At 48.4% G+C, this 18,354-nt stretch overlaps 1 protein-coding gene across 1 annotated transcript in view; it reads left to right on the plus strand.

The window, feature by feature from the left end:
- Positions 1-429: 429 nt before the first annotated feature.
- LOC119437216 (O-acyltransferase like protein) overlaps positions 430-18,354 on the plus strand; it is a 98,190-nt gene continuing 80,265 nt past the window's right edge. The window contains exons 1-3 of the mRNA XM_037704264.2: positions 430-692; positions 11,721-11,832; positions 12,768-12,882. Coding sequence (XP_037560192.2) covers positions 525-692; positions 11,721-11,832; positions 12,768-12,882 — 395 coding nt within the window. The 5' untranslated portion in view covers positions 430-524. The remainder of the gene's footprint in view (positions 693-11,720; positions 11,833-12,767; positions 12,883-18,354) is intronic.

Consider the following 18,354-nt stretch of genomic DNA (forward strand, 5'->3'; position numbering starts at 1 on the left):
CCTGACTGTCGCGTTTTGATAGCGAGTTTCCGCGGTCATCGAGTGAGATGTGTTAATATTTACCTGTGAGCACGTGACACGGTGTTTATTACTTTTGTTAGTGAGCGAACGTTTGCAAGTTTGTGCGGCCGATGAATCTAATATACTCACTTCGTATTGCTGTCTACTAATTTGCTATCGCAATCCATGCTTCGCCTTTCGGGCGAAACTGCGACTTTTTTTAAGTGCACACGTGCGAAGGCTCCGTAGCTTTTCTTGGGCACTATAAAAAGCATTTTTTGTTTGTTTCTTTGTTTGTTTGTTTGTTTGTTGATTGATTGATTGATTGATTGATTGATTGATTGTAGCGAAATGTAAAACCCGTAAGAGTGTGCAGACAACTGCTTGTGGAATAACGCACAGAGGGCAATGTGTTTCGCGCAGTGGTGGATGCGACAGCCAAGCCCGAGCCGGGAATCCTGGAGGGCGCCTTCTCCAGCATCGGCTCGCAGACGGAGTGCTTGAAGGCGCGCGCCTTCCTCAACATGAGCGGTAAGGACGCCTTCCAGAGGCCCTGGCACGTCGACCACGTTCAAGGCAGCTTCTGCAAGATCCGCTACCGGATAGGACTCCGGGAGATGCTCAGCGCGCTCGAAGAAGGACGCGCGTCTCCAAGCATGATCGACCTTATCGACGGCGTACTCGGAGAAGACGTGAGTGTGCTTCAGGAATACTGCCTGCCAAAACTGTGCGGAAGAACAATGCTCCAACAGTTAGCTTCGTCCTTTAGCAACGACGTGAGAGAGTGCTGGTGTCGCTAATAGATAAGTTAAGAAACAACGTACAATCGTACGTTGTTGCTTAACTCGGCGCCCTAGCAGAACTTATCCTGTAGCAAAACGGTATACACGCTGTTACGATCGTCGCGTATGTTTCTTAACTACTCATTGCTGCTAAATCACAGCTTAAAATTACAGGGAGAATAATGCAGTAAGGGCACATTCATCAAATTAACTTTTAGAAATACACAACTTATCCTCGAGGCTGATTGTAGGCTCAAACACGCGCTGGGTGCTCCGTCCACCTCACCGGCAGCATAAACTCCGGCCATGCCAATTTAAATCACTTCAGTACGTCTCACACAACTGCTTCCAACGTAAAATACGCCACGTCATGCTAAGTAGCCCACCGCGAGCACGAAAACAACGACCAGAAACTGCAACCGTGCGTTTAACTGGCATAGGTATACAACAGGGAGCGTTCTCCCAAGCCAGCATGCCGACGGCTGATAGATGGCACCACTGAGGCATACACGGCTAAAGGACTTGATAAGATGCCAAGGGCTATTGTTAAATGCCTCGAAGACCACGCGCGAAATCACGTCGCCAATAACTTCTCGCGCATTGTGTCAGGGGGATCCGATACCTGTAAACTGGATGTGCGGGAGGATCAGTTTAGAGGTGAAGAAAGGCGGGAGATGCAGGACTATTGCGAGTCAATAGTCGCTGACGCTGACCTTTCGAACAAGTGTTCTGCACCAAGTCTTTGCACAGATTGTGAAGACACTGATAAGCGCATGGGCAGAGCACAACAACATCCTTACAGAGCGGCAGAATGGCTTCCGCAGCTATCGGCGCCTCGAAGACAATCTGTGTTGACACAGGCCATTGGAATAGCGCGCAGAGAATCCAGAAATCTTCACTGTTATGTTCTTGACGTCGCCAAAGCGTGCGACCGACTACCACACGCCCCACTGTTTCAACGCATGGCAGATGTCGGAATTCCAAATTTTTGTGTGTGCTTGTTTTTGCGCCGACTGTATGTAGGAAATGCTGTGGTAGTCCGCTTTAACGATGCCCAATCTCAACCAGTATCGGAGAAGCGTGGTCTCAAACAGGGCTCCCCAATGTCGCCAATGCTTTACGTGTTGTATGCTTCCGGACTAGAGCGTATTCTATTGGGGACTGAACTCGGTTTCTGTCTGCCACACACGTACGGAGGCATACAAGAAACGAGGAAGTTGCTAACAGGAAACATGGGTTATGTATGCAGACAACACTGTCCTGATGGCGTACAGCCCTGCGGACCTCGAGCACCTTGACAAATTATCTGCAGACCACATAATGAAACTCAGACTTGAGCTTAACGCCAGGAAATCTGCTGTGATGGTGCTTTCAGGTACAGACGCTTGTGGAGATGTGGCACCACCCTGAGGAGAATACATCAGACAAATGAATATCGGTACCTCTGAGTAGCGTTGAACACATCCAATGATGTGCTAGAGAAACACGAGGAGAATATTAGACGGACATCACTTAGAGCAGCAAACGTGCTATGCCGGAAGAGCCTGTGGGGACGTAACCGTTTCATGCTCGTTCGCGACATATGGAAGTGTGTTCATGTCCCAGGCGTCACGTTCGCAGACGCGGTGTTCTGTCTGACAGCAAACACCAGGCAGTGGCTAGAGCGAGGATAACGTGAAGTCGGCCTACTTGCTCTGGGCTGTCGTGGGCGAGTAGCCATTGAGGCCGTACAGGGAGATGTGAGCACGTCCGTGTACAGGCAAGGTTCTGGTTGATGTTGCAGAAATGGCGGGGCGCCCTCTTCGTCGCGACCATGGATTGGATTCTTTACAAGTACTGCTACGGGAGGGCACATGTAACCTGCACACGAAGGCCTCAGGAGAGCCTCCGAGATTACATAAAGGGGGCAGCGCAGAATCTTCAGTGCACGCAAGGGACAGCGGGTGGATCACATCTGGAATAGGTCCCGGTTCCAGCTTTGGTGTCTCCGTTGCCCCTTTGGTGTCCTGGAGGCGCCGTCAAAGTATACTAAATAATGACCCATTGTTAAAACTTATAAACAACAATTAAATAAATGTTATTACACCCAGCCGCGAACTTGCGACGCTGAGTTCCGCGCACGGAGTAAGATAAGACAGGAGCGCCGACTCCGCTCGTCTGGAAGGGACACATTCTGCAACGCCGGCTCCTGCTGCACAGCGTGTTCGCCAGACGGTGCTACGAATTAATAAATACTCTGCAGCGGAGAGGAGCAAAGGCGCGGGGACTCTCTCACGGCGCCTGCTTGCCTATCCGTTTTGACGTCTGCTCCGCGCACGCCCTGACGACTGTAGTACTTGCGCTTTATTATTTGTGCGCATATATTTTTTGTGTTTGATTGCTATCAAATTGAGACGGCCGACGGTCCACGTTTGTAGCAGACGACACGCTCAGCGGGTGCCGCGCTGCCCGTTCTGCGCCGCCGTCGCCGCCGTCGCCGCCGGTCTCCGCCGGTCTCCGCCACTCAGCGCATGCGCACATGGAAGCAAGCTGTTGACTGTTTTCCACGCGCCTCGACAGACGGCGCTACGATTTGCGTTGCACGTTTTGTCCCGAGCGAATGCGTTGCGCGGCGGCGGAGTCGGCGCTCCTGTCTTATCTTACTCCGTGGTTCCGCGCTACCGCGCCCCGCGACTTCTGCAACACCAGTCAGAACGATACCTACTTACGAAACTCGTGAAGCACTGAATTAAGTTGACTTACGAAGGCTTACTACGACTCATGAAAGATGCCAAGTGGGCCAGGCGTGTGTCGAGGTACATTAACATAACCGGCACGAGGACGCAGTGGAGTGCACGTGTATGCACAGTGCGCCGGAAGTTTTTTTTTTCGCATAACCTGTGCGTGAGGACAAGGCGCACAGATGGGCACAGACAGTCGAAACACAAGTGCGCGAGGAAGAGACAATAAGGTGGTGTAATGCGGTGGTGGATAAGTCCACTCTTCGTGTATACCGCATCCATAACAGTGTGATCGGTGTAAAACGGTGGTATGATGGCAGCTGCGGTAGCGGGCTACTGTTTGAGGCTCGGGCAGGGGCGCCGCCCACGCTTGAGTATCGACGCCTATTTGACTCCACGGCGCAAATCGTTAACGCTCAGTGCCGGCTATGTGCGGAAGAGGAGGAGAGCATCGACCAACCTTCTGCTTGGCTGTGAGAAGTTTCGCCCACGGCCAAAAGAGCACACCAGATTGTCGCTAGGGATTTGCAGCAGCCACAAATTGGAGCACTGCAGGGGTCCGGCACAACCGGACAGCCCGTGCCAAGCCAGGTAACGCGATTTTTGGTGGGCCCGAGTCGGGCCCCGGCTTTAAGCCGCGGGCCCTGGCCGGGCACGGGCTTGTTCATCTAGGTCGAGTTTTTGAACAAACGCGGGCGCACTGCATAGGTCATGGCATTCTGTGGAAAGCTCAACTGACAAGTTGGGAAAACTGGCACTTAATGTCTTTTGCCAAAAAAAAGATAATTTATTTTCTTGTAAATCAAAATAATTATTTTTCCTCCTACAATTATTTTTCCTACCATGGAAGAACCTTCGTCGGAGGAAGCAGCAAGACACAAATGGAAGATCGAACGCAACGTGCGACAAATCACCAGAGCAAGTAGGATGCCTAGCCTACCGAAAGAAGATTACAGAGCGATAGTGCGTCCACGTGACGGACTTAACCTCTAGGACTACAAGCTGGATCGTATTTACTGCTGCCTGTGCAACGCTGCCGAGGTCGGTCGAGAGACAGCGGAGGAAGACAGCATATGTATAAACAGCAAGCAAAACATAGTGGGGCTCAGCACGCCATCCGAGGACCGGGCCAGGAAATATGGAGCTATCAATAAACTCCGTTTTGGAGAACAATAATTTGAAGCAAGTGCTTACAGAGCAGCTCCTGATAACACATCTAAGGGTCTCATCAGAGGAATATCCAAAGAGGAGAGTCCGGAAGACATAGTGACCAGTCTGGTCACGCCGCGCAATCCTGGGGTCTTGCACGCCAAGAGAATGGGTAACACAGAGAACGTGATCGTTTTATTTGAAGGCTTTCACGTCCCAAGCTATGTGAGATATGGAGCGATGCTTATTCGGTGCTCCTTGTATAAAAAGTAGATTGACATATGCTATGGATGTGGAAGAACAGGGCACAGGGCTGACGTGTGCCCCAACCCTGAAGACAGATTTGCCGAGAGTGCGGGTGCAAGAATCCACAACGCGACCACAACTGCCAAGCGGAGTGCCAACTCTGCGGCAGAGACCACCTCACGGTTGACAAGAAGTGCGACGCAAGATACAAGATACCGTACCTGGTCAGGAGACGTCGCTGGGAGCGATGGAGGAGGGAAGAAGAATATGCCGAAGAGGAAGAGTACTACTACCACAACAACAAAGAAGCCAGAGGGAGCAACAACAACAATAACCATAAGACGATATCGAGCAAGCATCCATCAACCGACAAGGAAGAAACAAGCAGGAAAAACTACGAGCATGACCCTGGGAGAGACCGGTCCGGTTCGTTCCCGAGACTGTCCGGGGAAGCCGGCCGCGGACGCTCCAGGTCCAGGTCCAGGACCAGATCCCCGACCAGATCAAGGTCGAGGCCGAGGTCCGGTTCGAGCACTTCTCGAGGGGGAGACGGGAGCAAAGCACAGGTGAGCTGGGCAAGCGTGGTCTCCGGCACTGCTACTCAATCTCCTAAAGCTAAGGGGTCTGCCCTAGAACACGAAATGAAAGAGATTAGAGAGATGTTGAATAGATTACTTGATAGAATGCAACGCTTAAAGAAGAGATCAAGCAGCTTACGGCAGGAAACACGAAGCTACATCAACAAAAAAAGAATAGCAACACACCTTCCGCCAGTAGGACGCCGACGCCTAGTCGAGCTCCAACACCAGTTCCCGCACAAGCGAACGGGGAAGCACCACCACACAAAAGGAAGACGCAAGGTTAGGGTTATGGGAACGTTTAAAGAAATGTTCGATGGGATACAGCAACAAATTACAAACATGTATGTAGAGAAAAAACAACAATTCGATGGATTAGAGAATAGAGTAGCGGCACTAGAAAGCATACCAAAGGATATTCGGCCGACAGGCGCGGGACCCGTTAAAAGCAAACCGTATAGCAGACCGACTGCGGTGGAAAATAGCAAGGCCACCGGGGAAGATCAGATAAATCAACATGGCGCCGCGTATCCAATACGCGATTTGGTAATGGAACTGCTGCGGGTATCGTCGCAAGCGAGGAAACCTGCAGCAGTTCATAACAAGCAAGGAGCCGCCAGGTGGCATCGCCCTGCAGGAGACCGGGGGGATGGCAAAATTATCGGGATATATATCTTACTGTGCTTCCGGAGAGAAGGCAACCGTCACGACGCAGGTACAGAGAAACCTCGTGGCTGTCGAGCACGATACCGGAATGCGAGGCATAGACCACGTCCTTATTGAAATAATTCCCCCCGGCAAAGAAGCAAGAAGTCTATTTATTCTGAACATATACAGTCCACCGCGGCACAAGCCGAAATTCGGTCCACTCTTCCGCAAAGCGTTGAGCGTAGCCGACAAACAGGTGCTAGTCGTAGTCGGCGATTTTAACGCGCCACACGCTGCTTGGGGATACAGCTTAGGGAACATTAAGGGCCGAAGCCTATGGGCAGACGCTCAGCAGGAAAGACTAACGCTCATAACTGATCCTCAAGCACCCACCAGAATAGGAAACAGTGTAGGCAACGACACGACACCAGATCTCACGTTTACAAAAAACGCAGTAGATTCTCGATAGGAAAACATGCAGGAAAGCTTAGGTAGTGACCATTACATCGTCGTCACAACGGTACAAGCAGGCCCAACGAAAAAGAGGGGTAGAGAACTGAAACTTGTAGAATGGGACTCTTTCCGCAAAATCCGAAAGGAAGATGCGGAAGAGAATATAACGGACATCGAGAAATGGGCAGAGAAACTACAACAAAGTGTTAAACGAGCTACCAAAACTGTTCCAAAAGAGGCAGGGATTGAGAAGATGGATAGCAGGTTATTGCATATGTGGGAAGCGAAAGGTAGTATGCGGAAAAGATGGAAAAAGCAAAAACATAATCGGAAATTAAGGAAGGGAATTGCGGAATACGACAAGGAAATTTAAGTTTATGCGAATACGTTAACGCAACAAAATTGGGAAGCCACGTGCAATTCGATGGATAGGCAAATGGGTATGCCCAAGACCTGGAACATTCTCCGCTGCCTCTTGGATGCCGAGAGTGCAAAAACTGTACAAAGACACAATGTACAGAAGGTTATACACAGCTACGCAGGTACAGAAGAAGAGCTCTTTCGAGAGCTCCAAAAGATGTACGTTGGAGATGCGAACAGAGAACGACTCCCGGATTACAGCGGCAATGAGAACCCTGATCTCGAGGCCCCCATTACGGAGGCAGAAGTCAGATATGAACTTACCAGAGTGAACCCGAAATTTGCACCAGGGCCTGATGGGATAAACAACAAAATGCTCAGAAACCTCGACGATGAATCCATCCGAGCTCTCACAGACTACATGAATAAGTGTTGGGAGCCAGGTGACATTCCAAGTCAATGGAAAGCAGCCCAAATCATCTTTATACCGAAACCTGGAAAGAAATTACACCTGACAAACTTAAGGCCCATATCCCTAACATCCTGCGTCGGTAAACTCATGGAACATGTGGTTCTCATACGCCTCGCGAGATACATGGATGATGGGGGACTTTACCCACCTAGCATGGTTGGATTTCGACCAGAGTTATCGACGCGGGATATTGTGCTCCAACTGAAACATCACATTATAGATGCGGACGCGAAAACTCTAGATACCAAGGCGATACTAGGCCTTGATCTAACAAAGGCCTTTGACACTGTCACGCACAAGGCAGTACTGCAAAATCTCCAAGAGCTGGATGTAGGACGTAAAACATACGCGTACATGAAGGACTTCTTGACGGATCGTACGGCAAAGATTACAATTGGTGAACCAAATCGGAGGAGATCAAACTAGGTTATAAGGGTACTGCGCAGGGGTCGATCCTATCCCCCTTTTTATTCAGCGTGGCAATGATTGGTCTTCCTGCGAGACTCGAAAAAATAGGACTCGGACACAGCCTATACGCGGACGACATTACCCTCTGGGTGGCGGCTGGAAGCGATGGGCATGTGGAAGAGATCCTCCAAACAGCAGTAAACACGGTCGAAGACTACATCAGAGACCAGGGACTGCGATGTTCCTCTCAAAAATCAGAACTTCTGCTCTATAGACCCACATGCAGAGGTCGAAAAAGCATTAAGGAAAGGCCGGACGTTGTGGTCAGAGTAGAAGGCACCAGGATACCGATAGTGGAGAGCCTAAGAATACTGGGACTCCGCATATCCGAAAACGGTCATACTGGAGAAACCATTAGACTACTGGATAATAGTGTTCATCAAACAATTAGACTAATAAAGCGGATATCCAACAGGAACTATGGCATGAAAGAGCGCAATCTTATTCGATTAATGGAAACATTCGTAATCAGTCGTATTGTATATGTGGTCCCTTACCTTAAGCTCTACGCTGCGGAGAAAGCCAGAATGTATCGTTAGAACGGCGTATAAGCAAGCCTTGGGACTTCCAGCAAGTACGTCAAACGAGAGTTTGCTAGCACTCGGTGTGCACAACACATTAGACAAACTTATTGAGGCCCAGAGAGTGGCGCAGTATGAAAGACTTACGCAGAGTTTGACGGGCAGACACATCTTAGACGACATCGTAATATCCTCCTAAACACAGCACGGACTGCGGGGAGACATGCCAAGGAAAATAAGGGAACATCTCTCAATACCCCCCAATCCCCAGAAACATGCACCCGGAATTTCACGAAGATAGAAGTATCGCAAGAGCGAGAGCTCTCCACAAAAGATTCAGTAGTGCTAGGGACGTGGTCTATGTGGACGCGGCGGAATACACAAATAGACAGAGTATGTCGATAGTTGCTACCAGTCTAGAGGGTGACTCCAGAGTTAGTGGCACTGTAAAAACAGGAAGGGCTGAGGTGGCGGAGGAAGCTGCCTTAGCACTGACAATAGCCTCCACGAAGGCCAACATCACAGTCAGCGACTCCAAGACGGCGGTCAAGAACTATTCCAAATGAAGAATCTCGCCGGAAGCGCTAAGAATTTTAGCCAACTTTCGTGAAGATCGCGATGTTTACATTATATGGGCACCCGCACACTCCTCCCTTCCCGGGAACGAAATAGCGCACAACCTGGCTCGAGAACTCACGGACCGAGCAGGTGACACGCAAATACTGGGAACGGAGAAAGACCGGATGACCAGCTTTACCGAGATAACCAAACACTATAAATTGGGCAGGGCCCGTATCCCCCCGGCACACTCCTCGCTAAGTAGACGGCAAGCGACAGCATAGCGCTTGTTGCAAACAGAAACATATCCAAACCCGGTGGCCTACCACCATCACTATCCAGAGCTTTACACCGATCGATGCAGATTCTGTCAAGAAAAGGCGGACTTACAACATATGGTTTGGGCTTGTCTTGGGACATCCACACAGAATAAAACGCACAAGACCAGAGAGCAGTGGGAGACCGCGCTGCTCAGCTCTGCACCGGAAGACCAACTTAAGGCAATCCAACAGGCCGAAGATGCCGTCAGAGCCCAAGGGCTCGAGGCCGTCATCTAGGTAGAGAGGCCTAGGTCTCACAAATCTGCTACGCAAATAAAGTTTATTCCTCCTCCTCCTCCTCCTACAAGCAGAAATGCTATTCTCAGAAAAGAAAAAATGATCGAATTACCAAAAACAACTCTTGACGCAGTCTGACTGTTAGTGTTTTGATATTGTACTATTTTATCGCTTTTGATGTACTATTTTAGCGCTTTTGACACGAAAGCCTTATACGTCCGGTTTTGAGGTGACCTTGACAAAGCGGTTCCAAAAATCGGAAAAATATGTACAAAAAATTGATAACTCTAACGTATACTTACAAACCCCATAACATTATATGTCTATCGATAGGTAATTACATGATAAATACAAATATCAATAAATAATGATGGTCATTCAATTAAGGAACCGAGAATTAATGATAGTAATGGGTGTAAGTATGGTTATGATGGTAATGATAATGATAAAAATGGGCATACAAAAAGGTGAATTAAAAATGAATTGATGGTGAATTAAGAGTGAATTGATGGTGAATTAAATGGATTTAGTTGGGCGATAACCGTCAAACGAAAGGTAATGATGAGATAGAGTCAGCTAAGATAATGAAAAGTAAATGAGAATGAATTAAGAGTGAATGAAGGTGAATCAAGTGGTGATAGGGTGAATTAAGAGTGATGAAAATTCGAAATTTTGAATAATAGAGCTAACCAAGTGTGATGGAAGTAAAACCAAGATGGGGGGGGATAGAGCGAATGAAGGTGAATCAAGCAGTGATAGGGTGAATCAAGTGTGAACTAAGAGTGAATCAAGGGGTTATGGAGTGGGGGAGCGACTTTCAAAAAATATATGGGAGATGGGAGGGTCCAAGTGAGCGTGACTCAGCAAAAAAATGTGCTGAGTCACGGTTTGAGTTTGCTGAATCATAAGAAGGGTGACTTGCAAAAATTACTGCAAATTGAGGTTTCATAGTGAAGACGACTTAACAAAAAAGTGGTCGTCGTGTCATTGAGTTAGCGGCACTCGGGCTTTCGCCTTCAAGTCGTCTCAGTTGTACCATAAGGAACCCCTGATAATTTTTTGGTAATAGCGTCACTTTACCACTTTTAATTTATTGCACCACTTTGACGATTAGTTTATGGTTGCAGCTGTGTAAAAAGTATGGCTTCCACTATAACTACATTCCCAATGTTCTTAGTGGGATTTCAATGTTTAGATGAGAAGCACGTTGTCGTGGGCTTGGAAGTGCTGGCGCGCGCCAGTGTATTTCCCATCTTCATTATTTTCGTGCCCAATTAGAGCATGCGTGTTCGAACATTTAGTTGCTTTTGTACCTAATACGTGATATATACGTACTGCAACCTATTGTTCATTTGTACATTTATATTTTCCTTGTACTAGTTCACTCGCCCCCCTTTTCTTTTCTCAGTACTTGTTTGATCTAAGCAGTATACTTAATTGTTCGAGTAATTTCTACTTCTTGGCTTCTCTGTGATCCCTAGAAGCCAGCCTTATGTTCTACATAACTTGCTTTATTTCCTTGGTTTGCCACTTACTTGGTTTCCCCTTTCCACGGCAACGATTTGTTTAGCCCCACTATAGAAAGCGCCGAGGCGTGAGTGCGATGTACAGTGTGTACCGATCGCTCACATCCTGTAGAACAAGCCCTTGCGCAATGTTTGTGCAGCTTGCGCGTCAATGACAGCCCCGGCGGAGAGTCCACAGCTTACGTGCGTTCTGGTGCAACTTCTCTGCGCCGGTGCAGACTGTGGAATTTGATGGCGCGCGCTGCATTTTGGCGAAGTTTCTGCCTGGCAATCCACGGTCATCGGTCATTCATTCATACATTCAATATGGCAGCAATATGGCAAACACGTCCGCGATATGGTTTTAAATAACTTTTACATAATTTTTTTCCAATCGGCTGTGATCCTTCAAAGTGAAGAGAATTCAAACAGCTTAGTCTTGGTAAAATATTGCGTCCGAGGAAGCGCACGGGAATAACCAGTTTGACGAGTCAATAAAGGTATTATGTAAAAGCTATGTATATGTAGTATAAAGTATTGTGTAATATGAAATCTTTAAGCCGTGCAACGCTGCATTGGCGGAACCTGAAAATGCAGGAACGCTTAAGAACTTCGTAAGACGTTGGAACGTAAAAACAAGGTTTAAGTAATAACAACGGTATATTTATTTCTATTCTATAACACATCGCCTTATACTTCGCAGCGCTACCTCTTGGGGGAAATTGAGAACGTTGTGGAAGACTTCCCCGGATTCTTTGGAATGTGCGTCCCATCATCGTGCTCGGAAAAGGACATACAATCAATCTTCACTTTCAGTAAGAAAAATTATGTCTGCGTAATACTTTTAACATGCCTACACACCAATTATAGTGATAGAACTCTCTAGCGACGCGCGCACATCACCAGGCAAAAGTCAACGACACTGTTTTCCTTCTAAAAGCGTACGCTGAGGGATTTATGTTGCTGTTTAGCTGCACCCGGTAGCCGCATATACGTTTCTTGTTCCCGACGTGTGAACTTCCCGGCGGGTGCCATCCGCTTTGCGTCTTGGTCTGCATTTCTTGGTTTATTAAAGGCGTGAAAATGCTCTTTGCTGAGTCAATGTGCCTTTGTGGTCTCAGCGGCAGTACCTGAAGTAGTAAGTATTTCCATGCATTCAAGGCGTATGTCCCGCATGTCTAGGAGAGCGTATTGGTATTCTTTAATACACCATTATTGCACCCAATCGAAAAGCTGCATACCTTCAGGAGTTACGCCATTAAGTGCTCATGTGATAAAGAATACATTTGCAACTAAGCACTGATCAATCTTAAGTAATCATCTGCGCAACAGCAATATGCGGTAACGCGCACGTAATAACTAACGTGTTGAGGGCCAGATGATCTTGCCAACTGCCACGCGTCCAGAAGCATTCAACAGTCCGACGCTCCTTTGCCACTGCTTATCATTAGCATTAGAGGACCGTACAGAATAAGAGATACTTTTGCTTGTCAGTCCTGAGTACTAACTAATTATCTAAGTTCGTTACTGCAAGGGACGTCCAAACGTCGCCTGCTAAGTTTCGCGATGAGTGTATTGTAACTTACGCACGACGCAGTTGTGAGCACACATTTATTTTTCACGAACATTTATTTGCCACGTCCATAAGACCGTACACCACGCTGTTCTCTCTTTTAGCTTCATTTGCGCTATATTGGCTTCATCAAGTGTCAACGAGCTCGCCCATGAACATATTTCTTTGTTCCTTCAGTTACGCCAATTGTGAAAAGCTTCACCAACGTCTCCATATCGGTGCAAGTTACCGCGTGCATGACCCGTGAGCAAGTGGAAGCGATAGACTGGACACCATCCTTCTTCGCAGCATTGTAAGTACACGACCTTTAAGTAACGTTAGGAAACGCGAGTTAAGCTTCTGCATCTTCAGGAGCTCATGGGCCCTGAGAGAGGTGCCATGGTACCAGCCGGCTACTGACTTATATAAATCACCCTTGAATTTTTTTTCAGGAGCACGAATGTCTCAAAATACGTGCTCGAAAGGGGTTCAAAATTCAAAATGCGACCGTCCTACTCTTGTCGATTACGTTCGTCCTTCGTCACCGGCTTCTGCAGCGTTACAGTTACGTTATCGGAAGCATCGGTCAGTCGGCAGTTGACGCGAATCGTGTGCAATATTAGCAATGTGCCCCAAGTTTTCCCCTCTTAACCAATACCCATATTGCAGCTTTCTGCACTTCCTTTATTGCGCTGCTCCGCACTTGCCGTCATACCTTGCTTCAATACATTTTATTGCGTGGATGAATGAACAAGTCTTTATTATTATAGAGGACTGGCGGTGTAACCTAAATGGGGAGAAATGGTAAACACTGTTATCGATTAGAAACGAAATATAATCAAGGGCCCAGTCTACAGGCCGTCTTGTGTAATTGTAACTGGAATCAGCGCTGGAACACTAACTAGATGTTCCTTCTAATTTTCAGTCGTATATTCGATAGGATCGACCGAGGAATCGCGCATAATATCAGCATATTATTACAGTCAATGTAGCCGCATTAGTAGAAGAGGAGGAGTGTTAGCGGAGAAAACGAAGAAGAGAACTCTTCTTGCTCGTCGGAGGCTCGCCCTGAGGCCTGTTCAATAAACACCGTTTTTCGCGCGTCGTAACAGTTTTTGGTGGAAGGTGCGGGGTACTTCAAGTAACAACGGACCCGGAGCCATTTATTCTTCGCCGGAGTCGTCGCCTCGCCGGACTACCCCCTGTGCCTGTTAACATGACCAACGAAGGAGACGCTCGGGGACCGATACCTGCCGCTCCGGGATCAATGCCTGCTGGTACGTGGCGCTACTACCGAGAACGTCGGGTTTTCGCCGGGAGAGCAGGTGAAGATGTAGAAGAATGGCTCAGACATTACCAACGGGTAAGCAAGTCCAACGGCTGGAACACCATCGACCAACTAACCAACGTTGTCTTCGCTCTCACTGACACTGCCCTGATGTGGTTTGAGAACCACGAAGAATTATTAACAACGTGGGAACGTTTCGTTCATGACCTAAAGGAATGCTTTGGCGACTCGGACGCAAAAAAGAAACGCGCAGAGCATACCCTGGCACAGAGAGCACAGCTACCAGGGGAGACTTGCACTGCCTACATCGAAGAGATCTTGAAATTGTGCAAGCAAGCCAACGCAAGGGTTGTCAACCCTTCAGGCGAAAACGCAGTGGTACCTGCTGGCATGAAGCTTGCTTCCTTCAAAGAGCACAGATCGACGCCAGTCGCCGTGCTCACAGATGCTCCACATACACGAGTTGACATCTGCTCGGAAGACTCGAAGATTCTGCCAATGATCAGCAAGTCGATCAGCATGGACGAGCGCCGTACATTAGTGAACGTCCTGACTAAACACTTAAGCATCTTCTATTTCGCCCAGGGCGATAACGCGCCGTCCATTCCTGCGTCTCGAACCAAGCACAGAATTAACACGGGGTCGGCGCAGCCTGTTCGACAGAAACCCTATAGAGTGTCACCGTCAGAGCGCCAGGTTATCGACGAACAAGTTCACGAAATGCTACAGAAAGGAGTAATTCAGGATTCATCTAGTCCGTGGGCTGCTCCAGTTATATTGGTGAAAAAGAAAGACGATACTTGGAGATTTTGTGTGGACTACTGCCGTCTCAATTCCATTACCAAGAAAGACATTTACCCTCTTCCAAGGATTGATGACGCATTGGATTGCCTTCATTCAGCATCCTACTTTTCTTCTGTAGATTTGCGATCGGGTTACTGGCAAATCCCAATGCACCGGGCGGATAAAGAAAAAACGGCCTTTATAACCCCGGATGGCCTTTTTGAGTTCAACGTCATGCCGTTTGGGCTTTGCAATGCACCCGCGACTTTCGAAAGATTTATGGACACCATTCTTCGAGGCCTCAAATGTCATATTTGCATGTGTTACCCAGATGACGTTGTCATCTTTGGAATCACTTTTGAAGAGCACAACAGGCGCCTGGAAGTCGTCTTAGACTACATCGAAAACGCCAGCCTAGTACTCAATTCTAAGAAATTTCACTTCGGTGAGCGGCAGACATTGATGCTTGGCCATCTTGTAGACAAGGATGGTATCAGGCCTGATCCACAAAAGACAGCAGCTGTTGAAGCGTTTAAGCCTCCTCGGTCTGTTAAAGAGCTTCGTAGTTTCCTAGGCCTCTGCTCTTATTTCCGCCGATTTATACCTGCTTTTGCCGATGTCGCCTATCCTCTGACTTGTCTTCTGCATAAGGACGCCGTTTTTGAGTGGACTCACGAGTGCGACGCATCTTTTCGTCAACTGAAGTTCTTACTGACGACGGGTCCCATCCTTCGGCATTTCGACCCAGCTGCACCAACAGAGATCCACACCGATGCGAGTGGCGTGGGGGTCGGGGGAGTCCTCGTTCAGCGATGCGGCCGGAACGAGCGTGTCATTGCTTATGCGAGTCGTACGTTAAGTAAGCCTGAACGCAATTACACCGTTACGGAGCAGGAATGCCTAGCGGTCATTTTTTCTGTGCAACGTTTTCGCTCGTACGTGTATGGACGCCCATTCACAATCGTCACAGATCATCATTCGTTGTGTTGGCTTGTCAATCTTCGTGATCCCTCTGGTCGACTCGCGCGCTAGGCTCTACGCCTTCAGGAGTACAACTTCACAGTTTCATATAAGAGTGGTCGCCGACACGCTGATGCTGACTGCCTTTCGCGAATGCCGCTAAACACCACTCTTTGTGATGCCGATAACTTTGATCATTTGATTGCTTCTTTGGCACCTGCATTCCCTGATAAAGAGACCTTCGAGAAGGAGCAGCGAGAAGACTTCAGCTTAGAGCCACTTTTTAACGCGCATGACTCCACAACAAGCCGAGGATATTGTGTTCGTGATGGCCTCCTCTACAAGAGGAATTTCGCAACTACTGGTGCCCGCTTCCTTCTTGTAGTTCCGAAGAAGCTACGCTCCTCTATTCTGCAGGTTATGCACGACGATCCTACCTCCGGACAACTCGGAGCAGCGCGTACATTTCATCGTGCCCAAGAACGGTTTTACTGGCCCCGAATGCGTCGGTCGACTGAAATGTATGTGGCCAGTTGCGCTCAGTGTCAGGCCCACAAACACCTAACTACGACGCCAGCCGGCCTCCTACAACCACTGACGCCTCCGAGCTCTCCTTTCGAGCAAGTTGGAATTGATCTCATGGGTCCCTTTCCCCGCTCATCGAAAGGGAACCGTTGGATCATCGTATGTGCCGACCATCTGACCCGGTACTGCGAGACGGCTGCTTTGCCATCTGCCACCGCCAGCCAAGTTTCCTTTTTCCTCCTGCATTCGATCATTCTCCGTCACGGCCCTCCTTGAGTAATCATCAGTGACCGCGGCCGCCAGTTTACTGCAGATGTCGTGGAAGAGCTTCTTCGATTATGCGCTTCCAGCTTTCGCCACTCGACACCGTATCACCCGCAAACAAATGGGCTGACCGAGCGTACCAACCGCACACTGGTGAACATGTTGTCCATGTACGTCGCATCGGACCATAAAAACTGGGACGACATTTTGCCATTCATTACATACGCTTTTAACACAGCAAAGCACGAGACTACTGGCTACAGCCCGTTTTTCCTACTCTACGCTCGTCCGCCGCGTCACACACTGGACACCATATTTTCTTTCTCCACCCACGACGATCTCACCATCGCCGAGACTCTGTGTCTCGCTGAAGAAGCTCGACGCTTGGCCCGCATACGTACTCTGGCTTCGCAAGAGCGGTCAAAAGCACGGTATGACAGGCACCATCGGGATGTCACCTATTCTCCAGGGGATCTAGTCTGGCTATGGTGTCCGGTGCGCAAACGTGGCCTGTGTCAGAAACTTCTTGCCAACTATACTGGCCCGTACGTTATTGTTGACCAACTCAGTCAAGTGAATTATCGACTGGCGCGTCTCACCGCAACTGGACGGTGCTCCGCCAAGACTGAGGTTGTACATGTCGCTCGTCTCAAGCCCTTCACACCGAGAACTTAGCTGACTTGCCCGGCGGGCTTCGTCTAGGAGGGGAGGAATATTACAGTAAATGTAGCCGCATTAGTAGAAGAGGAGGAGTGTTAGCGGAGAAGACGAAGAAGAGAACTCTTCTTGCAAGTCGGAGGCTCGCCTTGAGGCCTGTTCAATAAACACCGTTTGTCGCGCGTCGTAACAATATGTTTTACTCGTATCGAGACACCGTCCTACATCTAGAGGTTTAGCGCAAGCTGCAACGCTTATTAAAGTGCCGTTATGGATCAAATATGGAGAGATAGGAGGGCATATAATAAAACGGCGAGCATAAGCCGACGCTCCAGAGCAGCAAGACTTTAACCTTGAAACAACGACGTGCAAACAAGTATTAGCCAGTTCCAACCTCACCCACCCCCCTTGATCCCCTCTTTTATTAATGAAACAAGGTGGTCATGTTTTGCCGAAGCTGTTATAATTGAAAACAGTTACTCGCCACGGTGGCTCGGTGGCTATGGCATTACGCTACTGAGGACGAGGTCGCTGGTTCGATTCTCAGCCGCGGCATCCGTACCCGAAGGCCGGCACAATGCAAAAAACGCTCGTGTACCATCCTTCGAGTCCACGTTAAACAACGCTAGGTAACCAAAATTTATTCAGAGCCGTCCACTACGTCATCCTTTATAACCCACTGTGCACTTTGGGGACGTTAAATACAATCACTGACTTAATGCAAACAGTTAATTTACCTTAAAATGACAATGCAGATAATTTCCATTTTCAGTAGAAGTTGGTGCAGAGGTTAAAAAAAAACGGTCTAAAAAAGTATGTATGTAAAAGCTTAATCAACAAGCTTCTATGCATACGTAGGAGTCAAGGGTAGCTGGCTCGTTTTATCTAATCCCGCTACGTGTCTCTGTGTTGAAACTCTATAGCTTATGCACGGCATGCTCTCGCTGTTGGCATGCGTTTTTTGTTTCTTTTTTCTTGTGCGCTTGAGTTGTCGGGCGTCAGTGTCTGAGAAATATGCCAGTAATGCGTGAACGACGGTATGGCCTCAGAAAGTTCGAGAAATAGCGGTGCTTGCATTCTTCACTCGCGCTCCTGGCTGACATGCGGCACAGCACGGATGAAATCAACACGCCCCTCTTGAAAAGCCTGCTAGAGCACGTTTGTCAGTAACGTAATGACATTTCTGGTAACGTGATCACACGTAAAGAGAGAAGCGTGATGAGCCTGAATGGCCGTGCGCTTCACGTTCCCAAATCTGTAGTCATGCAGATAATTCTGCGAAAGCGCAGCAGTGGTTGTTGAGCACTG

This window comes from Dermacentor silvarum, chromosome 1, assembly GCF_013339745.2.
Source record: "Dermacentor silvarum isolate Dsil-2018 chromosome 1, BIME_Dsil_1.4, whole genome shotgun sequence".
Lineage (NCBI taxonomy): Eukaryota > Metazoa > Arthropoda > Arachnida > Ixodida > Ixodidae > Dermacentor > Dermacentor silvarum.